Genomic DNA, 25390 nt, shown 5'->3' on the forward strand with positions numbered 1-25390 from the left:
GAAACTAGCCCATAAGGGCTTCAGCAGGAAAATGACTGGTGCTGTGTGGTGATAGCATTTGTCAGCATCTCTGTGAGCTCAAAAAAGGTGGGAGACTGTTACTGTTTTGATTTGAAAAACAGGTTTGAATACAGAACATTAACTGAATATCTCTTACCTCATACTAAATGAAGCTAATTCATTTAGGCTTTCTGAAATTTCATAACTAGGAAGATGACCCACTCCAGGAGAAGTCAACCAGTCCCTCGGACTCAGGAACATGGGGCAGTGGCCTTTTAAAGAGCTATATGGGCCTTTTGTTTTATGGTCTACAAATTTGGGGGTGGGCATGGGAAAGTTAAGGATAGTTAGGTTTAGTCAGTAAGTTGAAGATAAATCAACTCTGATAGAATTGTTACAATTTTGGTAGCCTTATTTAGAAAGTTACTCTGTGGAATAAAACCGTAAGTAATGACTATGTTGCACTTCAAGCACCTTTAGAAGATACTGACATATCTTTAGTAATTGGTCTTGAAATTCTAAGATAAACTTACAGGTGTTTTAGTATTAAGTATCCCATATGATTTAGTTCTACTTATGTGCCATTCCTGTGCTTTTTCACGTAAATGTTTCTTGATGGGTTTATAGCTGAGAGAACACTTGCCTAGCATGTGCAAGGCATAGGATTCAATGCCAAGTGGAAAACATTGTTACCATTTGTTACATGCTGAGTGCTATTTAAGTGATGGATATCATCAACAAAACAGTAATGTATTCTCATCACCACCTCCTGAGTTTTTAGTAGGAGCCAGACAAATATATCAGGTAATAAGTACCGTGGAGAAAAATAAAGTACCAAAGTGTAGGGTAGGTGGTACTTGGAAGGAGGGATGGTATAAAATTTCTAGTAAAGTAAGAAGGAAATTGTTACTGAGAAGATGACGACATTTGAGCAGAAAGACCTTCAGGAAGTGAAGAAACAAAAGTTTTCTGAGGAGAAATATTCTGATAGAGAATGCAGTGAGTATGATGTGGGAATGTGTGTGGGAAAGTAGAACAGCAACAGATAAGTTTAAAGAACTGCGGCTTTTACTTTCAAAAGAAAGTATTTGGAAGATTGTGAGCAGAGAAATGGCATTGATATAGGGGGGAAGAGAAGAAACTCCCAAACCTGTTAGGTACCCGAAACATGAGTTAGCCTTCTCTAAAATTGAAGGATGAATTCTAGGAACAGAGTAGGAAAAATTTTTTGAGAGAAAGAAAGCTTCTAAGAGAGACAGAAGGGGGACTGGAAAGTGGGTTACCCACCCACCCCACTTTTCAAAGGTGTTTTATACAGCAAAGCCATGAGGTGAGGCAGGTACAATGGGACAGAACTATAAGACAGAACTATAAGTGGAAATTTACAAGGCGGGCATGAGGTGGGACAAAACCACGACCAACCAATAAGATTACAAGTACAGTCACCCAGGTGATATTAATTAAATGGGGATCAAATGGAAAAACAAGTCACATACAAGGAATTTCCCATTTAGAATATCAATCACTGCTATCTGTCTCTAGGGGAAGTAGTGCCTCTTCTTTTTATAATGCTAACCAGTGGATGTGCCTCAGTTGTTCTCTATGTTGGGTTCTGGCTGTGTTGGCTCCTTTAGGGTTAGCACCTTGAGGGGGTCCCTGTCTAACTGCCTACAAGATACCTAATTAACTTACCTATCTACAATAGCATGAAGTGACTTACATTCTTAAGGGATTATTCTGATTACTGCTATCATACAGATCAGGAATTGGCAAATGCTTTCTGTAAAGGGCCAGAAAGCAATATGTTAGGCTCTGTGGAACCTATGATAGTTTGCCATGACCATTCAGCTCTGCCTTTGCTTCGTGGAAGCTGCCATAGACAATACATGATGTGTTCAAATAATTTTGCAAACTAGGGTTGGCTGTGATTGGCACTGTGTGCCATAGTTTGTTAACCCCTGGAATAGACCATAATGAGCCAAGGGCAAAAGCAGACTTGACAGGAGGCTTTTGCAGTAATCCAAAGGAGAGCTCTGGTGATAGTGGCCATGGCAGCAAGTGGTCAGATCTAGAGATATTTTAATGGAACAGCCAAAAGGATTTGCTGATGAGTCCAGTAGAGGATGTGAGAGAGAAAGTAAAAGTGATGCCCATGTTTTGAGCTCTAATTAGGAAATATTTGTTTATTGTCTCATGTTCTGTTATTGATACTATCTGGAGAAATAATCTTTAAAATCAAGTTGGAGATGTTCAAGTTATACATCTGTTTATTCCTTTGAACCCGGTTGACTTTGTTGTGTTCTAGGTATTCTTTCATAAATCAAGAACTAATAGGACAACTTAATAACTTCTCAGCTGCACAGCTGGTCATTACATATCAGCTCGGTAGATCTCCCCTACAGCTGACACCTGTCTGCAGTTGTTATAATGACCTTCAAATCTCAAATCTTGCATTTGGCACCTTTAACTTCAGTTACTTTACATTACTTCTCCACTAAATGATGTTAGCTCAGCTCTTTGCAAACAATGGTCATCCAACGCTGGCGTTAATCAGAAACACTTGTAAGGATTTTTAGCCCAGATTGCAAAGTTTTTGAGTTTGGTTCTTCCCTGGAAGTTTTCTCATGGTTCCAGTCTGGGAACCAAATCATGGAAACCACCGTTCGAAAGTATTCCGATTACACCAGGTCTCCAGTAAAAATCGCAAGTCCTTCCCGTGTCCTCATCTGACAAATGCAGGCTAGGATGTAAGGACCGCCACTATTTAACCCATCCTACAAGTTTCTAGCTTTTTAAAATGCACTTTCTAGATAAGGCCATCTTTTCCTTATTTGGTTTTTCTGTTATTTTCTTGATAGGTCACAACCAGTCTTTATCCCACTTTTCCCATTTTCATTAATCAAAATCCTGACCATCTTACAAGGCCTATTTCAAATCAGACCTTCTTTTAAAATATCTCCAAAAATGTGTACATGCTCTTTTTCTCCTTTGAATTCCCAATGCATTTATATTTCTTACATTTTTCCCTTAATTTATAGTTATTTATGTATCTTCTCACTACCCTTTTTACATGAATACAAGTAAGCTCCTTGAGGATAAAAAAAGTGTAAGTATATCTTTGTCTCCCTCAAATACAATTTATAAAATTGAACCACATTTTGGGTTTTTTTAAATTTCTTTTTGAATAGCTTCATTACAGTAACATAAAATTTTAATATATTGAATGTCTTCTAGCTTCTTTCTTTGTTAAATGAAACCCATTGTATTGACCTAAAAACTACATAGTGACTTATATAGTGAGACCCTGTCTCTGAAAAACAACAAAATATCTGTGTCCTTTATAAATATTCAGTAGTAGTAGAACCCTAGTTAGTCTAATCTTAGGCAGCAATGAGATACAAAGTAACATCCTAAATAGTTTGATTTTCTACCAGGTTGGGGTTTTTTTGTCACTTGTGAAACAAAATACTTGCTTTAATTTTCTCCATCGTCCATCAGTTTTCTCAAATGCCTTCTTTGTCTATGCATATGTAACAAAGATTTGTTTAATAATAAGTACAGATATAGAGTGTAATTATTTTGACCCTGTTGTGCTTTAAATCAACACTAAATACTTTTTGAAAGAACATTTAAAGTAAAAGGTGCTAATTGTTATAGTTGATAACTGTTGTTATCTTAGTGGTAATAAGCATACATTAAAAAGTGGTCTAAAAGCAAATAAGTATATAATATACAAGTTATTAGGTAAATCAGTAAAGATTGCTAATATATGACAAAAATGGCTTGATTGCATTTCTCTGTTTCTCTGATAGGAGGAAAGGTGGTAATACTGGAATTTAAAGACTGTCAGTTTTTTTCTTGTACTTCAGATCCCATTTACACATTTTATTTTGATATTTTCTGTGTAGCCACTCTGTCATCAGAAAGTAAAAGAAATTATATTTTTATTTTTCATTGTTAATGTTTAGTCTTCAGTTTAATGGGAACCTTGGTGTGTCCTTTTGAGTGACAATAGTCAGAAGTCTCCTGAACACTTCTCATTTTAAAAGAGTCCCTAAATGGAACACCTACCAGTTTAAATTTATTTTGAAGGTAAAAGCAAGTGCAAAATATTTCTTGCTATTTTCTCAGATAAATGTTGAAAGAAATCCATAGATGTAGATATCTGTGATTGAGGTGAGCAGCTGGCAGTCAGCAGATGGTGACGAAGCAGGCTCCCCTCCATTTATTCCGTGTGAAATCATCCCCTGAATGTAAAGTATGGCGAGAAGCTTAACAGAAAGTTACTCTGGGGGTGTAGGCCACCCTGTAAAAGTAAATGCAGTGTATAAAGCTAACTATAAAAAGCTGTTACATACTTGTCTGTATATATTTTTATTCTAGCTGATTTTCAACAAGAAAGCAAAACACTAATAGTGTTTTTTTTACCTTTTATGTTATTTTGGAAAGCTTGTGTCAAAGTCCACAACCTTTAAAAGTGGTAAACATGTAAACAGTGTGACAGGGGAAATATTTCTGATACGATTTTCGTGGTGGGCCAGAGAATCAGATCATACACCAATTTGAAACATCACTGAGCGGGTTATTAGGCCCCTGGGGGAAGTGATTTGATTGTACTTGCTTCTCCTAGCTCAGCCTCTTGTAATCCTCGTTCTGAATTTTCTAATTCAGTCAAGTTTTGACTTTTAAAATATCTTTAAGTATGGAAATGAATGTTAGAACTTCCATTTTTAAAGTTTTGAGCATTGGTAGTATTGAGGTGGCGAAGCCCAACCGACCTCCAATGCTGCTTGACAAAGTTCCAGCTGGGGGAAAGAAAGGGTGGAACACATCGTACCCTCATGTTTAATTTTTTCTTGCCATAATGTTTATAATTGTTACTCTGGTCACAGGAGTCATTGTGTTTATGACTAACAACAAACTCTCCATAAGGCAAATTGGCAGTGATGTATTGAAATCTGATCTGGCTCACAAGTCCCAAATTCCAGTTTCTCTTAGTTCTATTGCCACATCCACTTCTAAAAAAACTTCTCCTAAAACCCCCTCTGTTTCCCCACTACTATGACTCCCCCTCTTATTGCTGACATTCTATTTACGAAAGGGGTCTTACAAAAAGATTGGAAAGACAGACTTTAGATGAAAGAAATAGTAGAAAATGGGAAAAAGAAAGAAAGTTAAGACAGGAAAATGCATTAAGGAGACAAGTTACTCAATATTTCTCAAAGTGCTGTAAATATCTCCTGCTCATGGACAATGAACCCAAATGACATTTAGTTAAGATGAATAGAGGTAAAGAAAAATAGAGAGCTAATAGCAAACTATATTAACCATTGTGCAGTTTCTCAAGGGCCAGCTGGTGACCACAAGTTTGACACTTAGTTGATTAAATATTGCTTGTACCCCCGCTGATATAAAGATTTTGATTAAGTTACTTTCTGTTCTGTTTAGGTGTGGGTAAATAAGGGGACAATTGTAATTTTTAAATATGTATTCATGATGTTCAATGAAATGAAACAGCTTAGAGGAATTGTACGTTGTTTAGCAAAAAATAACCTTTACTTCTATAGAAAATTGCTAAGGCAATTTAAAATGTAAACATGTTCCGCCCAATGCCTCCCAGCTATTGCTTAAAGATATAAAAATAAATCAGACACTGAGATTTCTCAGAGGGAACCTGAACATTGCTTGTGAAGGTTCTTTTCTCATCACCGGCCCAGGACATCTCCCCTTCCTACCCTACATCGACTGCAGCTAGTTTCCGGCATTGAGGCTTTTTTTAAAAACAGATTTTATCCTTGTGCAGTGGAGCTCAGGCAATATATAAGCCAGGGATAGTACTATTGTTTTTAATTGTGAACAAGCATTTTTTTTCATAGTTCTCCAGCCTACATCTCTCTTCATTTTTGAAACTTTCAAAAAGATTTCATTTACTTAAAGAACTGATACTTTTTAGGAGTATATCCTGTCATTGAATTCATACATTTGAATTTTGCTTAGTCGACTTGTGTCTGTTTGAACTACGTGTAGAGAAAAATATAACGAATATGCACAAGTAGTCATGAACTAATCCCCAAATAATTATTTTCCTTGCTACTGTTGGACAAGTAATTCTTTTTAATTTAATTTATTTTATTACTACATGTTTGCCATGCATAATGATCACATTCATCATAGGATATTTGTACCTGTACATAATACATCTTAATTCTTCTTTGTTCCCATTCTGTTCCCCTCCCTTCAACTCTTCTTCCCCTTCCCATTTACAAAAGCTTTGTTTCTACTTTTTTCCTTCCATTCTTTTTTTCTTAATTTCTTTTCCCTTCTTTCCCTTCCCATTTGAACAAGTTGGAGGACAGGTATTGAGAAGTTGGACGTGTACTTCTAAAAGCTTAAGATGAGTTGTTTTTATCTTACTACCATTTGAGTAGCTGTTGAGAACTATGTTCTTTATCATGAGTTTCCTTTTACTTAAGAAAAAAATGGAGCAAAATTAATACTACCTGCCACTGTCCTTGAGCTTTTGGTGTGCCTTGTTTGGTCTTCACAGATCCTGTGACGCACCCATTCTTGTGTGTATTGTCAAGTGACGGCCCCCCCAGGTCTGTCAGGCTGTCAGGCCAGGCCTTTCCTCTCGTGAAAGCAAACATCTTTTTTTTTGTCTATACTTCTGTTTTTAACAGTGTTCCATTGTCTTGTTTTGACATCTTTGTAATCTTATCAGATTTTAATTTTTAAAAATATTAGAAAATCTACTATTAACAATGTGAATTTTTAGTAGAATATCCCTTGCCTTAAATTTATTTTTATTTCAACAGTTATATTGAATATGAATGAATATGAGTACTCTGAACTTTAAAATTATCAGGTTTGTCTAATGGAAAGGATGGCAAATGAAACTACTATTACTCTGAAGTGAGATGTGCAGCTGAAGTAAGAATAGTGTGGTGGGAGTAGAGAGGAAGTGAGCGGCCTCTCCTGCTGGTGCCCTGCTCTGACAGGCTGACTCCAGGCCCTTGTGTGAGGCTGCAGCCTTGGGTGCCAGCCTGGGGGCCATGGAAGGACTTTCTTAGCCACCGCTGCTCGATAGCTTTCTTGTTTTCTTCAAGAATTGTGAATAGGCTCCTAGGGCAGAGAAGCTGAGCCAGTCCCAGAACCCGGAAGGAAGCTTCCCCCGCCGCCATCCCAGGCTCCTAGGGCAGAGAAGCTGAGCGGTGTGGGTGCCAGAAGCACACCCCCCCCCCCCCGTGGAAATGAGAAGACATGTAAACAAACCTCAAAAACAGACTTCCGGATCACCTACAGCAACCCCAAAGGGAAATGAGATGGAACAATCCGATACTCAGCCACCTGGACTCTCTGCACTGGCAACAAAAGAGGATCTGGGAAAAATGAAATCAGAAATAATTACTCAGATAACAGCAAAGATTGTGCTCATGGTGCAAGACATGATTAATAAATCTAGAGAGGACACAGATAAAAAAAATAGAGGATCTGAGGAACATGATGGAATCCCAACATAGGAACCAAATGGAATCCATAAAACAGATACAAACAGATTTCCAGATTAAAAACTCCACTGAAAGTCTGTGCAGCAGAATGAACCAATGTGAGGATAGAATTTCAGATATGGAAGATAAGATTGCAATTAGTGACCAGGAAAAGAACAATTGCTTTAAAATTGTAAGGGAACACGAGAAATCAATCTAGTAGCTGTTAGACGATGGAAAGAAGAATAACATAAGACTGATTGGAGTCAATGAAGAAAGAGGAGAGAGTCCAGATGACATAAAAAAACTCTTCACAGAAGTGATGGCAGAAAAGAACTTGACATACAGATAAGTGAGGCATATAAGACTCCAGCTAGCCTTGATCAAAAAAAATCTACAAATAGGCATATAATATTTAGGATTCCAGAAATCCAACAGAAGAACAAAATTCTACAAGCAGTGAGAGAAAAAAAATCACATACAAAGGAAAGCCCATCAGAACACAGCAGACTTCTCAATGCAAACCCTCAAGGCAAGAAGAGCTTGGAGTGATGTATTTCAAGCCCTAAAGGAAAACAGCCTCCAACCCAGATTGATGGACCCTGCAAAACTATCTTTCAAAATTGATGGAGAAATAAGATACTTTGATGACAAAGAGCACTTCAGGAACTTCATGAATACCAAACCGGCACTCCAAAAAATTTTAGACAATACCCTAGGAAAAGACAATGAGGATCACAACCCAAGGAAACCCAACAGAATGAATCCATTGGGCATGACAAATTAAATGCAAAGGGGGAGAATCCAACAACAAAAAAAGTAATGACAAGGCTTTTAAAACTTTTAACTTCATCTCCCTAATGAGTGTATAATTCAGTATTGTTATTGTAATAATTAGTATTTTTCTGATTCTAGAGTTGCACACCTTTCCTTGTGCTATACTGGCTATTTATCATCTTATGTCTACTTTTTAATTGAGTTGTCTGTTAATGAGCTGTGAGAGTTCTTTATATATTCTGGTCATAGATTATATGCATTTTAAATATGGTCTGTTTAAGGACTACTTTTCATTTTAATGATGTCATTTAAAGGTCTAAATTTTGATGGAATCTCATTTATCAATTTTTTTCTTTTATACATCATGATTTTTGTATCCTAGGTAGTTCTTGCCTACCCTAACTTCATAAACATTTTCCCTTATAATTTCTTCTTAAAGTTTTATACTTTTAGGCTTTCATATTTAGGTTCATAGATCCCTTCGAGTTATTTTCATGTATGGAAATAAGGAGTTGAGGTTAATTTTTTGTATACGGATACCAGTTGTTGTTCTAGTGCCGTTTGCTGAAAACACTATCTCTTCCTTGGCTCTTAAATTGAGTTTATATTCTATAAAGTGCTAATGTTAAATAATCTTTCCAAACTCAGTGAACCATATATGTGTGGTTCTATTTCTAGATTCTCTCTTTTATTCCAATGATCTATATGTCTTTCCTTACATCAACACTGCCTTGATTACTGTAGCTTTAGAAGAAGTTTTAAAATTAGGTACTATATGTCTTCCAACACTGTTTTTTGTTTGTTTGTTTTTTGTTTTTTGTATTTTAACTTTTCTAGGTCCTTTATACTCCTACATAACTTTAAAATTTCAATATCCAATTCTTCATTTATAGCAAGTATACACAGACCTGAATTTTTATATATACCTTGTGCTTTCTAATCCTGCTAAATTCAAATACAAGTTCTAGGGGCTCCTAGAGATTTCTTAGTATTTTCTCTGTAGATGATCATTTCATCTACATATAAAGATTTTGCTTCTACCTTGCCAATCCTAACCTAATTGTGTCCTTTTATTGACAGACTATTTTGGTTGGACCTAGGTTTCAAAGTTTAATGGACAGATAAAGAGTAAGCATATCTGCCCTTGTTCCCCACCTTAAGGAGAAAGCATTGTATCTTCTCCATTCATATAAGGCGTTCTCTCTGGAAGTATGGAGTACATGTCTTTAATGTGTTGAGAAGGCTCTGTTCTACTTCTAGTCTCCTGATAGATTTTACCATGAACAGCTGTGGAATTTAGTCCAATACTTTTTCTCCAACTAGTGACAGGATCATATGGCTTTTTCCTTTCCTCTGTTAAAATGATGACTTTTGGGGGTGGATCTTCCAATGCTGAACCAACACTGCTGCCATCCCTATAACAAAACCACTTTCTCCATCCTGCCAGATCTGACTTCTAATAGTTTGTTTTCTTAAACAAATGTCTATCTATGTTCATACTTTTTTCTTCTATTATCTTTATCCAGTTTTTGTATTAGCACAATGTTGATTTCCTAAAATGAGGGGAGAAGTGTTCCTTCTTTTTTCTGCTTTAAATGTTTGATATAATTTATCAGTTAAAATGTATATGAGCCTGCTGTTGTCATATAGCTAGGTTTTCAAACTAGGAATATACTTTCTTTAATAGGTGCTATTCAAATTTTATTTTTCCTCCAGAGTTAGTTTCATTAGTCTGTCTTCCAAGGTACTTCTTAGAAGTTGTCAAATTTATTTCAAAAAAGATTTTTGTATTATGCTTTCTATATCCTTTTAAATTCTGTAAAATCTGTGGTAATGTCTCCTAGATATTGATATTATAATTTAAAAAATATATAATTGATATTGTGTAATAGGAAGAAAGGTCTAAAGGAGCAGGGGAAGTGGGAGGGGTGGGGAAAGGAGAAAAGGGAAAAGAAAAAGTATGAGAAAAGGAAAAAAATGGAAACGAAATCTTTGCAAATAGGGAAGGGTAGAGGGGGTGAAGGGAGGGCATGGAAATGGGGGAAAAAAAGAACCAAGATACTCATGTAATGGTACAAGATCCCAATGATGAATGTAACTGTATTTTATACCTAAAATGTACCAATAAACTTAATGGGGGAAAAAAAAGAATTGTGAATATTTCTTCTACACTTTTCTGTTAATTTAATAAAAAGACTATGAAAGAAGCTCTTGAGGATCCACAGGAGTTGGATTTGTGGTTCTCACTTGTGGAAGGAAGAGGTTGCTTCTCTCATAAATTGCATGTTTTCTTACCAGAAAGAGACAGCTTTGTCCAGTTTGCTATTGAGCAGCTCAGAAGGAAAGTGGAAGGGACTAGAGTAGATGAGATTTAGGTTATCTAAATTTTTATATATCCAGGTATCAAGTCTTGTATTTTGGGAAAGTAAAACCTAATTTCTGCTTTTCAAAAAACCATGTGTCAGCCACAAAAATTTTAAGTTTATTAGATTCTTTTATGTAATAAGCTGGACTAAAAATCCCCTAGCTGTTTTGCTTTAATAGCCCTTACTTATTGAAGCTGAGAAGACAGTTCATAAAAATAAAAGGTGTATTTTGTGGGGTGGGTGGGTACTGGTTATCGAACTCTGGTCATTGTGCCTGCGGGGCAGGCAGCAAAACCACTGAGCTAAATCCCCAGCCCTAAAAGGTGTATTTTTTAAATCAGCTGTGGAATATGATATTGGTCTCCTACTTGCATGGACAGTGTTTTGTCATTGCTTTGGATAAAAGTACGCAGAAATCAGAAATCATGATCTCTTTTATAAAGAATAAAGGCCCTCTGAAATTTGTGAAGTTATTATCTGTTATTAGCTGTGTATTAGCTATAATTTTCCACAGTTACATTTTATTGTGCTATGTAGGCCTTTCTAAGTGACTTAAATAAGCAGATACTTCTTTAAACATCATTTTCTATATGCCAGTATATATAGACAACTTTATAACCTAATGGAAATAATATATTTGGATAACATTAGTATGGAATCTGATATGAATGTCAAATAATGTCTGCTGCTTTTTCTTTAACAGTTTTTTTGAGACAGAGTCTCACTATGTAATTAAGAATGGCATTAAACTCACTATGTAACCCAGGGTGGCCTCAAACTCACAGTGATCCTTCTGCCTCAGCCTTCTGAGTGCTGAGATTACAGGAGTGTGTCACCATACCAGGCATAAGTTACATTTTATATGAAGAAAATATATGATTTATGTTAATTGCAGCTATAATGCTATCTAAAGTTCAAACAAGAAGCCTAACAGTAAATAATGATTTTTATATTTCTTTAGAAGTAACTGTGTTTTCAATAGCATTCTTAATGAGAAAAATGTTTTTTAAAATGTCCTCAAGGGCCGGGGATTTAGCTCAGTGGTTCTACCGCCTGCCTCGCAAGCACAAGGTCACGAGTTCAATCCCTAGTACAAACAAAACAAAACAAAATCCCTCAAGTTTGAACTATCCTGAGAATTGGTTTTTTAGAAAAGTGCAACTTAATACTAACCATATCTGATACTTTGTCCATTGTTTCTTGACAGTCATTGTTAAATTGATAAATTTTATTTTTGTTTTGTTTCAGGATATGCCAGTTGAAATTATTTTTCTATTTCAAATAAATTGAACAAGCCAATATAATGTTTTTAATATTTATGATCCTTATGATGGTGGCATTCATTTTTAAAAACTAGACCCTAATAGTTGGCACTTAATACTACATTCAGGGGATTGAGGGTGGGCTTTGGAGAGAAACCTACATCTCAGTCTTCTAACACTCACTGGCAGTGTGCTCTTGGTAATTAGCATGGTTAATAACATCTTAGATACAGAGTGAACTGTCAGTTCTAAGGAAGTATCTTACCATAGTCTTTTACTTGCTTTTATAGATCAGTGTACAGTTACCCGGACATACCTCTTCCTTCACAAGTTCTGGTTCTTTAGTGCTGCGTACTATTTTGGTAACTGGGCCTTTCTTGGGGTAAGTACAGCCATCCCAGCTCCATGTGACCTTCCTTTTAAAAGTTAAATGTTTGTCAAACTCATTAGTATTACAGTACTGCCATTGAATTCTAAATGCATTACTTCTGAATGATTTTAGATTTGAGAAATAACCAACAGCTCATTTAATTTTACAGGTATTCCTGATTGGATTAATTGTATCCTGTTGTAAAGGGAAGAAATCAGTCATCGAAGGAATAGATGAAGATTCAGACCTAAGTGATGAGGAGCCTTCTGCCTATTCTGTTTGACAGCCTTCTGTTGTAAAGGGTTTATGAAGCTGACTGGATACCTGCTATGCATTTCTATAGTTTTAAAGTAATATTAGGATAAGTGAGCTTTCATCAAAAATGGGAGCATGACTATTAAAAAGAAATATATTTTTTATGTTTTCTGAAGTGACATTATTGTATCATAGATTAACATTTAAAATTGTTGTAATACTGTGATGTAAATATAAAACTACCTGCTTTGTGAGGGAATGTTTTTGGAAAATGTTTTTCTTTAATGTATACTGGTGTTAAATTGATTAAAATCTTCCAGAATATTCCCCTGTGTTGCTTTTTAAAAACATAATCATAAATCACTGGTTTCCATGCTTTAGTGTATACAGAGCCATGTGGAATTTTAAAGTATCTACATCTGATTGTGTAAAAACAGTGTTCACAGTAGAGCTGGTAAGTAAATGTTATTCCCATATGCAACTGTTTTCATTTTTTTACATAAAATTATTAGTTACACTCCAGTAGGTTTCATTGAAAAATTCAAACTGCTTAAGACTGTGGCATTCTAAGTTATATTGCTGAAATATTAATCCATTAGATATCACCTCTACAAGAGCATTTAAGGTGTATACATGGTTGTAGGTGTCATTTATTTTTAGATGACCTCAAAATTTATGTTCCAGCATAAGTGAATGTGTTAAGAATAATCCTGAAAAAATCAGTTTACTGATCATTTTGATATATGACATTAACATTTAGAAATATGTTTCATTCTAAAGATTCGAAATTTACAAATGATACAGAGAAAGCTATATCAGTAGAATATTTTGAACACATTCTGGTTAATGAAATATAATCACAAATTATTCTAATTTATTTGCATAAATTAGAGCTCATTTAGAAAACATACATCATAGCCCTTGAAGTAAAATATCATTAAGTTTCTGGAAAAGAATTAAGCAATGACCTATAACTTAATTTTTTGGTCTCAATATTTTGAACCACTTTTCTTTTTTCTATTCTGATTCTTTGCCTCCCTTGTGTTTGTCTGGCACCTGCTTTTTTTGCCTAGCTTAATTACCAGGATTTCATTCCCTTCTGTTCTTATTTTACATTTTCTTTGTGGACAGGTTAAGGTACACTTCTCCATCTATATTGTGTTTTCCCAGGCTCTACTTTCACTTACCTGTTACTGCTTGAATTGCAACATGTTTGAAGTTGAACTCTTCATTATCCTGGGCATACTAAGTCGCCTTCTGTATTCATTTTGTTTTTTAGATATTGCCTAATGTGTCAGGATGAAGCCTGCTTGATTGCCTAAATCAAAACTCAGGCAGACCTCCTTATCTTTTGTGTATAGCTGACTTATCACAGTCAAATCACAGTGACTTCTACTTCCTCACCGTCCTTCAGTTTACTTCCTTCCTACTGCCACTCACTGCTTTGTAGCTTTATAGTGCCTCCTCTGGGCTGGGGATTTAGCTCAGTGATTTCGCCACCTGCTGTGCAAGCGCAAGGACCTGAGTTCGATCCCCGGTACCAAAAAAAAAAAACAGTGCCTCCTCACAAATTTGTATGTTGAAGTCCTGTCCTCCAGTATCTTAGAATATAGCTGTATTTGGAGATAGGGCCTTTAAAATAGAATGAAGGTAAAATGAGGCTGTTGAGTGGATCTCTAATCCAGTGTGACTGATGTCCTTAAGAGAGACATCTTGAAAGTGCACAGGAAAGCCACAGAAGGATGCAGGAAGAAGGCAGTTGTCTGAAGGCCAAGGAAAGAGACCTTAGAACACAGCACTACTAGAACCTTGTTCTTGGAACTTCTGGCCTCTGTATCTGGAAAAACAGATTTCTGCTGTATAAGGTACCCCATCTGTGGCGTTGTGTTAGCAATGCAGACTAATGCACACTGGTTTTCGAACTTTGTCATGGGGATTTCTGTCAAGTCCTGACTCCTCTCAGCCTATTGTTGATATTTAAAATACAAATATGATTACAGTATTTCTTTGAAAAGTTTTCAGATATTTTGGAATGGAACTTATAAGCCCTCTTGTGACCTGTCTGTGTCTGTCTTTCCTGTCTCCAGCTTCTTCTCATCCCCGCCCTGTTTACGTGAGCCAAACTCAGATGATCTACTTGGCTAGGATGCCTATATCCTCACTCTGTTGAAATGTTCCTTCTTGTGGTGCCCTTTCTTCATTTTGTCTGCCAAGAGTTCCTTATTCTTCAGGTCTCAGCTTCATCATTGAGTCCTTACATTCCTCCCCCGTTATGTCCTGTGTTAGGTGCAGAGCCCCGTGTTCACAGGACACCTCATATCACGTGTATCCTTCATGACTAATCACCTTCATGCCTGCCACCTCTGGACTGAAGTCCTTGAATACAACTTTGGGGTTTTTTTTTTTTTTTTTTTGCCTGTAATAGCCCTTTCACATGGAAGGTGCTCAGTTGACAAGCAAATTTGCTAGCTAAAAGCTTTAAACTTGTCTGTATTGTTTTAAGCCTACATAAAGTATATTTTGATTAAGGGGGAATGCATATTTACCATGTATTTGAGGTTTATTTTCCTATCTAGAAGTTCAGAAATTTTATTTTTAATGTTTCCATATACTCATCACTACTAGGAATTATGTTTTGTCATATCATCAGCTTTTTATTTCGCTAGCTGTATTTTTAAAATATTTTCTTTGTTTCTAAAAATTTGGTTCCTACTTAATTTGGAAGTCTTAATTTCATTCAAGCATGAAGGTTTTCTCCCCTGCTAGTGATATGGAATGCTTTTAACCTTATATTTTCATGAAGCTGATTTAAGTATTAGAATTTCCACTAATGAAGAACAGATTTCCTTTGAAGTCCTGAAAAATGCCTAAATTAGAAATCAGCTAGGGTTATGACTTTCCAAAAGACCAAGGCCCCCACTTTCCATGCTGACTTCAAAGTAATTAATTTATGAAGCCATACAGAAAGATACTGGCAAGGAGGAAACTGAAATGATTTCTAGCTCTGGTACACTACCAAAGGATTAAAAATGGACATTGTGTAGGACAAATAAAGCACTTAGGAGCTCCAGAAGAACAAAAAACAATATAAGAGTGTTTTCAAAGTATACTACCATTCTCAGAAATGTTATGTCCAAGATTAACAGTAATTTCCTATTTTAGAACAAGTCCATAAATCATGGTACACATCAGTTAGAACACCTTGACCTTGACCACTGAGTTTGTGTCGCTGTGACAAAATAAGAAAATCAACTTAAAATGGGGAAAGATTTACTTTGGCTCACAGTTTCAGAGCCTTTAGTCCATAGTCATCTGGCTCCGGTGTTTTGGGCCTGGGTAAAGGCATTGAGTCACCACAGAGTATGTGGTGGAGCAAAGCTGTTCATATTGTGACGGCCAGGAAGCAAGGAGACAGAATAAGGGACTGGGATCCCAGTAACTTCCTCAAGGGCCTGCACCCCAGGGAGACACTCCCTACCACTAGGCTCCACCTCCTCAAGCTGCCACCACCCCCCAGTCCCAAATGGAGGCCTTTATCATGGGCCTTTGGAGAACATTTAAGACCCAAACCATAGCAACTTCATAAAAATTAGAAGGCTGAAGGAGAAGGGTAAAAGGAGACCTAAGGGGCAAAGGATGTAAATAGCCTCATCTTGTGAGGGGATCAGTGAAAGAGGGAAATTAAAAGATGCTATCTCTGGTAGAGGTTAATATGAGTATTGGAAAGTCATGAAATATGCCATCCCAGAATACTCCATTTTATCATAAGGATTACTTTGAACTAAAGATACTTAAAAATTAGGAGGTGCATGCTTGTAATCCAAGCTACTCGGGATAGAGGCAAATGGATCACAAGTTGATGGCCAGCCAGGTGAACCTGGCAAGGCTTCATCTCAAAAAAATGAGAAGGGCTGGGAATGGGGCTCAGAGTGCTTACAGCACTAGGCCCTGGATTCAGTCCTCAGTACTCCACCCCCCAAACGTGCAGGATCGCTCTGACATCCCCTTTTTCCTCTTAGATTAAACCCTTATATTGAAGGTGCCCTCCCAATACCAGGAGAAAAGTTACATCCTTCTCATCAGGCCAATAATATTCTGAACAAACAAACCTTAAACTAACCTTTATCTTCCTTGTTACTTTTTCATCATTAACTGCCCTAGCCCAAACTTCTTGGTGTAGTGGGATTTTCATGATTTACTACTCTTTGTCCAGTATATCAGCACTCAACTCTTTAATTCCTTCTTTGAGTATTCATATTCTTATGAGGACTCCTGTGTCATGTAAACGTAAATTTATATGCTTTTCTCCTATTAATCTGCCTTTTGTTAAAATGGTAAAGGAATATTTCCTTGCACCATACTTTATCAAAGTTGTGAAAGTAAATGTAACCAATGGAGCATCTGAAATGGTAATATAACAACATGAGATGGCAGAGGAAGGGGAAAGAAAGCAAAATTATTTTATCGCAGACATTAGATAATATTTAAAAAGGGTAAATTTTAAAATAATGTATTAAAATCTATAACAAAATTAAAATCTGATATAATTTAAAGGAGAAATTTTACCAAGAGATAGGATGGTCATTGCAGTTATATGTAAATGTATCTCTGAATTTCTTGGCAGCCTAGCCAAAAGAGACAATGGGTGACTAATTTTTACACTTGATAAAAGGACCCCTCAGTTTGTCTGTAGAAAATTTTTCTTCACACTGAAATTTAGAAGGAAGTTACATTCGGAATTCTTATGTAAAAAGAGCTAATGAGCAAACGCCTTTGTGAAAGTTTAAATGACAGAAATATTCAAGGAAGCAGAATTTGGGATCTTCAGGGGACGTTGGGTTGGCTATCAAGAATTCTGCACATGGATTAGCTTTGTGTGTACATTGTTCCACTCAGCAAATAACCAAGCTCCTACATATCCCAAGCACTGAGTGGTGGCTGCTGAGTTTCTAGGGTTGCAGAAGACATCCCACAGCCTTTTAGAACTTAGTTTTTAAATTTTATTGGTACATTTAGGGTATTCAATATAATGACATTCATCATTGGTAATTTGTGCCTTTACATAATCTCTCTTGGTTCTTATTTTTTCCCCATTCCCCTGCCCTCCCTTCATCCTCCATCTCCCCCTATTTACAAAGACTTTGTTTCCATTTTTTCATTTCTCATATTAATTTCATTCCCTTCTTTCCCCTACCCCTCCCACTTCCTCTTCTCTTTTGCCCCTTCATATTTCACATTGTCTATTATGCCTTTTAGTCCTTATTTACTCTTTCAGTTTCTCACACTAGAGAAACTGTTCAGTATTTACATATGTGTCCTATTTATTTCACTTAAGAGCATCGCCTCAATGTGCATCCATTTAACTATAAATGTCTCTAATTTCTCATTCTTTATGGCTAAGTCGTACTCCATTTTATTAAAAAACATTTTAGGGCCGGGGATTTAGCTCAGTGGTTCTGGCACCTGCCTCGCAAGTACAAGGTCTCAAATTTGATCTCCAGTACCAAAATAAAAAAACCACCCCCAAAACCCCCACATTTTCTTTATCCAGTCTCCAGTTGATGGGCATTTGGGCTGTTTCCAAGTTTTAGCTATTACAAATTGTGCTGCTGTGAACATGGGTGCACATATATCACTGTGGTATGATTCTTTAATTCTTTGGGGAAGATCCCCAGCAGGGGAATAGCTGGGTCAAATGGGACTTCCAGTACTAGTTCTCTGAGGTATCTCCATAGTGATTTCCACAGTGATTGCACCAGTCTACACTCCCACCAGCAGTGGAGCAGGGTTCCTCTTTCCCCCACAGTCCCACCAGCATTTGTTATTGTTTGATTTCATGATAGCAGCCATTCTTTCTGGGGTGAGGTGGAATCTCAGCATTGTTTTCATTTGCATCTCTCGAATGATCAGTGATGTTGAACATTTTTTCATATGTTTATTTGCTATTTCTACTTCTTTGAGAAATATCTGTTCATTTCAGATGCCCATTTGTGAATGGGGTTTTTAAATTTCGGAGGTCTGATTTTTTTTTTAAAGTTCTTTATAGATTCGAGATAGTAGACCTTTGTCTGAGGAACAGCAGGTGAAAATTTTTTCCCACATTGTTGGTTGTCTTTTCACACTGTTGGTGGTTTTCTAGCTGTGCAGAAGCTTTTTAGAAAGAAGAGATCCCACTGGTTGATTGTTTGTGCTAGTTCATGGGCAACTAAGGTTTTGTTCATAAAATCTTTTCCTACACCAATGTCTTCAAGGGTTCTACCTAAACTCTATTCCAGGCAGTGCAGCATTTCAGTTTTAATATTTAGATCTTTAATCCATTTTGATTTTAGTTTAGTGCATGGTGAGAGATATAGGCCTAGTTTTAATCTTTGGCAAGTTGAAACCCAATTTTTCCAGCCCTTATTAAAGAGGCTATCTATCCTCCAGTGAGGGTGTTTGGCTCCTTTATCGAAGATGAGGTGGCTGAGTGTGTCTGGAGATGTTTCTGCATCTTCTAATCCATTCCACTGGTTGTCAGGTTTGTTTCTTTGCCAGTACCATGCTGTTTTTATCACAGTAGCTTCATAGTATAGTTTAAAGTTGGGGGTTGTGATACCCCCTACCATGTCCTGTTGCCTAGAATTGCTTTTGCTATTCTAGGTCTCTTCTTGTTCCAAATGAATTTTTGGATTGTTTTCTCGAGGACTATAAAGTATGCTGCTGGGATTTCAATTGAGATTACATGAATCTATATAGCAGTTTTGGAAGTATGGCCATTTTCACTATGTTGATCCTTCCTACCCAGGAGCAAGGGATGTCTTTCCATTTTATAATACCATCTTCAGTCTCTCTTTTTAGAGTGCTATAATTTTCAGAGAGGAGGTCTTTGATTTCTTTTGTTAGGTTGATTCCTAGGTATTTCAGTTTTTTGAATGCTATTGTGAAAGGAATTGTTTGCTCTGTTTCTCTCGACAGTTGTTCATGTAGAGGAAAGCTATTGATTTTTGTGTGTTGACTTTGTATCCAGCTACTTTACTGAATTTGGTTATTAAGTCTAGAAGACTTTTGGTGGAGCTCTTGCAGTCTTCTCCAAGAGTATCCTGTCATCTGCAAATAATGACAATTTGACTTCTTCATTTCCTATCTTTATTCCTTTTATTTCTTTTTTCTAATTGCTGTGGCTAATGTTTCCAAAATTATATTGAACAGGAGTGGTGATAGTGGACATCCTTGTCTTGTTCCTAATTATAGTGTGAAGGATTTCAGTTTTTGACCGTTTAATATGATATTGGCTATTGGTTTTTCATAGATGGCTTTTGTCAAGTTGATGTATAGACCATCTATTCCAGTTTTTTATAGAGTTTTTATCATAAATATGTGTTGGATTTTGTCAAATGCTTTGTCTGCATCTATTGAGATGATCATATGGTTTTTGTCCTTGGCTGTATTGATATAGTGTATTACATTGATTGATTTGTATATGTTGAACCATCCCTGCATCCCTGGGATGAATCCCACTTGGTCAGGGTGTATGATCTTCTTGATGATCTTTGGCATTCTATTTGCCAGTATGTTATTAAGGATTTTTGCATCTATGTTCATTAGTGAGATTGGCTTATAGTTGTCTTCTTTGGTTGGGTCTTTCTCTGCTTTGAGGATCAAGGCGATGCTTGCTTCCAGGAATGAATTCAGGAGTATTGCTTCCCTTTCAATTTCATTGAAGAGTTTAAACAGTAGTGGCAGTAGCTCTTCTCTAAATGTCTTGTAGAATTCAGCAGGGAAGCCGTCAGGACCCAGGCTTTTGTTAGTTGGTAAGTTTTTAATTATGTTTTCAATTTCATTGATTGATATTGGGTTGTTTAGTAGTTTTAGGTCTTCTTTGTCCAACTTTGAATGCAGTGTCTAGGAATCTGTCCATTTCTTCTGTGTTTTCCATCTTATTGGAGTATAGGTTCTCCAAGTAGGTATTGATGATCTTCTGGATTTCTGCTTGGTTTGTTGTAATTTCACCCTTTTCTTTCCTAATTGCATGGATTTGGGCCTTTTCTTTCCTTTTTTGATAAGGTTGGCTAAGGGTTTGTCAATTTTGTTTATACTTTCAAAGAACCCTTGGCTTCATTGATTTTTTGTATTATTCTTTTAGTCTCCATTGCATTGATTTTTGCTCTGATCTTTATAATTCCCTTCTTTTTATGAGCTTTGATTTTTGTCCTGCTCTTGTTTTTCTAGAAGCTTGAGGTTCAGCATCAGGTTCTTTGATTGGGCTTGCTTGTGTTTTTCTACTATGAATATTCACTGCTATGACTTTCCCTGGTAAGACTGCTTTTATTGTGTCTCATAGATTCCAATATGTTGTACTGTCATTGTCATTTAATTGTAGGAACTGTCTGATTTCTTCTTTAATTTCCTTTGTGACCCATTGGTTATTCAGAAGTGTGTTGTTCAATTTCCATGTGTTTATGAAATTCTTGCTGTTTCTTTTGCTATTCATCTCCAATTTCATCACTTTATGGTCTGATAATATACAGGGGATAACTGTAATTCCTTTGCACTTAGTTAAACATGTTCTATAAGTGAGTGTGTTGTCTTTTTGGAGAATGACTTTTATGCAGCTTAAAGGAATGTGTATTCTGATTTTGTTGGGTGGAACACTCTGTAAACATCTGTAAAGTTCATTTTTTCAAGAGTTTGAGTTCTAGTATTTTGTTGCTTATATTTTGTCTAGTTGATCTATTTATTTGTGAGTGTGGAGTATTGAGATCTCCCACTACTATTGTATTAGTGCTTATTTGATTTTTCATGTCTGTTAGTATTTGTTTTATATAGTTGGGTGCACTAGTGATTGGTGCATATATATTTATGATTGTCATTTCTTCCTCTTGGATTCTTCCCTTTATAAGGATGTAGTGTCCTTCTTTGTCTCTTTTAATCAGTGTGGGTTTGAAATCCACTTGATCTGCAAAGGGGATAGCTACTCTTGCTTTTTGGGGGGGGTTCCTGTAGCATGGAACATTGTTTTCCACCTTTAACTTTCAGTCTGTGACTCTCTTTTTGAATTAAGTGTGTTTCTTGTATGCAGCATATTGTTGGATCTTGCTTCTTGACCCATTCTGCCAGTCTATTTCTTTTGATTGGTGAATTGAGACCATTAACATTGATGATTATAGCTGATCCATATTGACTTATCATTGTCATGATTTTTTTTTTGTTGGATTCCCCCCCTTTGCATTTAATTTCTTGTTGCACCTGACGGAGTCATTCTGTTGCGCTTCCTGGGGTTGTGATCCTTGTTGTGTTTTCCTAGGATATTGTCTAAAATTTTTTGGAGTACTGGTTTGGTATTCATGAAGTTCCTAAGGTGCTCTTTGTCATGAAAGTATCTTATTTCTCCATCAATTTTGGAATATAATTTTGCAGGGTCCATCAATCTGGGTTGGAGGCTGTTTTCCTTTAGGGCTTGAAATATGTCACTCCAAGCTCTTCTTGCCTTGAGGGTTTGCATTGAGAAATCTACTGTGATTCCTTTTTTTTTTTGGTACTGGAGATTGAACTTGGGTCCTTGTGCTTGTGCAGCAGGTGGCAAAACCACTGAGCTAAATCCCTGGCCCAGTCTACTGTGATTCTGATGGGCTTTCCTTTGTATGTCATTTGTTTCTTTTCTCTCACTGCTTGTATAATTTTGTTCTTCTGTTGGGTTTCTGGAATCCTAACTATTATATGCCTATGTGTAGATGATTTTTGATCATGGCTAGTTAGAGTCCTATATGCCTTACTTATCTGTATGTCAAGTTCTTTTCCCCTGCTTGGGAAGTTTTCTGCCATCACTTCTGTGAACAGGTTTTTTTATGTCACCTGCACTGTCTCCTGTTTCTTCATTGACTCCAATCAGTCTTATGTTATTCTTCTTTGCATCGTCTAGCAGCTGCTGGGTTGATTTCTCATGGTCCCTTACAATTTTAAAGCAATTTTTCTTTTCCTGGTCACTAATTGCCATCTTATCTTCTATATCTGAAATTCTATCCTCACGTTGGTTCATTCTGCTGCATAGACTTTCGATGGAGTTTTTAATCTCCTGGAAATCTGTTTGTATCTGTTTTATGGATTCCATTTGTTTCCTATGTTGGGATTCCATCATGTTCCTCAGATCCTCTATTTTTTTATCTGTGTCCTCTCTAGATTTATTAATCATGTCTTGCACTATGGGCACAACCTTTGCTGTTATGTGAGGAGTTATTTCTGATTTCATTTTTCCCAGATCCTCTTTTGTTGCTAGTTCAGAGAGTCCAGGTGGTTGAGTATTACATTGTTCCATCTCGTTTCCCTTTGGGGTTGCTGTAGGTGATCCGGAAGTCTGTTTTTGAGGCTTATTTATGTTCCTTCTCATTGCCATGGGGGTGGGGGGGAAGTGGTGCTTCTGGCGCCTGTGCAGCTCACCTTCTCTGCCCTGGGAGCCTGGAATGGCGGTGGGGGAGCCTCCCCCTGGGCAGTGGGATTGGCTCAGCTTCTCTGCCCTAGGAGCGTGGAATGGAGGCAGGGGAGCCTCCTCTCGGGTGCTGGGATTCGTACAGTTAAAATTTGTGATGAGAGTAGTCTGTGAACATTCTCACCCCCACATACACACTCACACACACAACATTTGAGAAGGAAGGCATATGCTAATTAGCTTGATTGTGGTATTCATTTCAGTGTATACAAATATCAAAATATCACATTTTACACCATATAAAATTTTTATCAATTATAACTCAAATCTGGAAAACATTTAAAAATTATGTACTATTGCCACAGTAAATAAATAAAGCAAATTTAATGGCATTTAAATACCAAAATATAAATACATTTTCTGTCTTATTTTTTTTTCACTTTTGTTATGTTGCCCAGGGTGACCTCAAATCCCTGGGCTCAAAGTGGTCCACCTGTCTCAGCCTTCTGAGTAGCTGGGACTACAGTCCAGTGCCATTGCACCCAGTTTTATTTTCTGTCTTACTTTAATTCTTCCTTTTCCATTCTCTCCCAGTGCTTCAAAAGCTGAACCTCTAATTTTTCATCTGTGCTACTTCAGGTATCCATCTTCTGGGAGAAAGTGTGGTTTTAGTTGTATTAAAGTTGAACAAACCGCAGTAGCTTTTCCCACTGTGGAGCTGTCTGCTATTGCAAAATACTTCTCAGGACCTGGTACGTAGACTGCTTGAGAGAACCCATGAGGTGTGAATGGGATAAAAGGACACAGACACCATGAAGAGCTTGCCATGTGGCTTCCTTCATGGCACCCCACTGTGTGTTCACTAGGGTGTACTCTTATTTTGATTTTTTCTCCTTCTTTTATTCAGTCCAAGTTCACTCTGTAGAGACAGTTTCTCCCTTATTCATTTTTCAAATATGCCTTGTTGCCATTTTTGTCTTGTTCAATTCTTTGAGATGAGAAGAACCTGGAAACCAAGAAGAGAGCAAACCAAAAAAGTACAAATTTCCAATGATGAATGTCATTATATTGTATACCTAAAATGTACCAATAAAATTAATTTTTGAAAATTCAAAATATGCAATGAAGTACAAACATAGGTGATTAGTAACAGCACTAGTGCAGTGAGATACTGAAATGATGGATTTGTACATAGTAGACAACCACTCTATACTGAGCTATACATCCCTGATCTCTAGAGTTTCTCACTAGTATTTTTCTTATTTTCTTTTCTATTGATTTACAATCAATGTTTAGTTGCTATTTTTCCAAATAGCTTCTTATAATAAAAGGATTTTTTATGTAACCCCTATGATAACTACACGGCAAAAATTTATAATAGATGCACCAAAAATAAAGACAAAGGAATCAAACATATTACTAGAAAAAAATCACTTAACCACAAAAGAAGAGTGTAAGAGAAGGAAAGAAAAGTACAATAAAACTTGGAAGAAGTAACAATATATCATTAGTAAGACCTGGCCTATAAATAATTACCTTAAATATAAATGGATTAAATTCTCCAATTAAAGAACCTATACTGATTAAATGGATTTAATAAAGACAAGACTAACTATATATTGCTTACAAAAGAACTCAATTTCCCTCTAAAGACATTATTGGTCAGCTTTCCCATTGCTTGGAAAAAATATAGACAACAATGTAAAGGAAAGAAGGCTTAATTTGGTTCACAGTTTCAGAGTTTTCGGTTCATGGGTTGGCTGATTCCAAGGCAGGAGCATCATCATGAATGAGAATGATGGAACAAAGTTGCTCCCCTTATGGTAGCCAGGAAGGGCAGCATGGAGGAAGAACAGTGTTGACAGATACACTCTGCAAAGGCACCTCCCAGTGACCTACCTCCTCCAACTGGGTCCCACTTCCTCACAACACTATCAGCTATGAACATCAGTGGATGAATCTACTGATGAATAACATCTTCATGATCCAATCACCTCTCCAGGAGTTTCTTAATCCAATCAAGTTGACAATGAAGATTCACTAACACAGACATACTAGACTGAAAATGAAGCGATGGAATAAGATATTCCATGTAAATAGAATCCAAAAGAAAGCAGCAGTAGCCATATTTGTGTCAAATAAGATGGGCTTTAAATAAAAAACAGGTTACTATATAATAGCAAAAGGGGTCAATTTAGCAAAAGGAAAACAGCTCTAAATATATACACACCCAGGATCAGAACACCCAAAGCAAATACTAATAGATCAAAAAAGAGATAAAATTCCATGGCAATATATGGTTGGGAAATAAAACACTTCGCTTTCACCAATGGAGAGAGATCATTGAAGCAGAAAGTCAACATGGAAAGAGTAGTTAAATTGCACCTTAGAACAAGTGGACCCAACAGATTTTAGCTGTTGATACATGGTTCTCTCACCAACACATGGAACATTCTCAGGATAAATCACAG

At 36.6% G+C, this 25390-nt stretch overlaps 1 protein-coding gene across 1 annotated transcript in view; it reads left to right on the forward strand.

Moving 5' to 3' along the window:
* Positions 1-12841, forward strand: part of Lmbrd1 (LMBR1 domain containing 1) — a 105622-nt gene extending 92781 nt beyond the window's left edge. Inside the window, exons 15-16 of the mRNA XM_087205148.1 lie at positions 12183-12274; positions 12432-12841. Of these exons, the coding sequence (XP_087061274.1) occupies positions 12183-12274; positions 12432-12545 (206 nt within the window). The 3' untranslated portion in view covers positions 12546-12841. The remainder of the gene's footprint in view (positions 1-12182; positions 12275-12431) is intronic.
* The last annotated feature ends 12549 nt before the right edge of the window (positions 12842-25390 follow it).

This window comes from Heterocephalus glaber, unplaced genomic scaffold (genome assembly GCF_053883595.1).
Source record: "Heterocephalus glaber isolate CG9 unplaced genomic scaffold, H.glaber_assembly_v1.0 deba00000594, whole genome shotgun sequence".
Lineage (NCBI taxonomy): Eukaryota > Metazoa > Chordata > Mammalia > Rodentia > Bathyergidae > Heterocephalus > Heterocephalus glaber.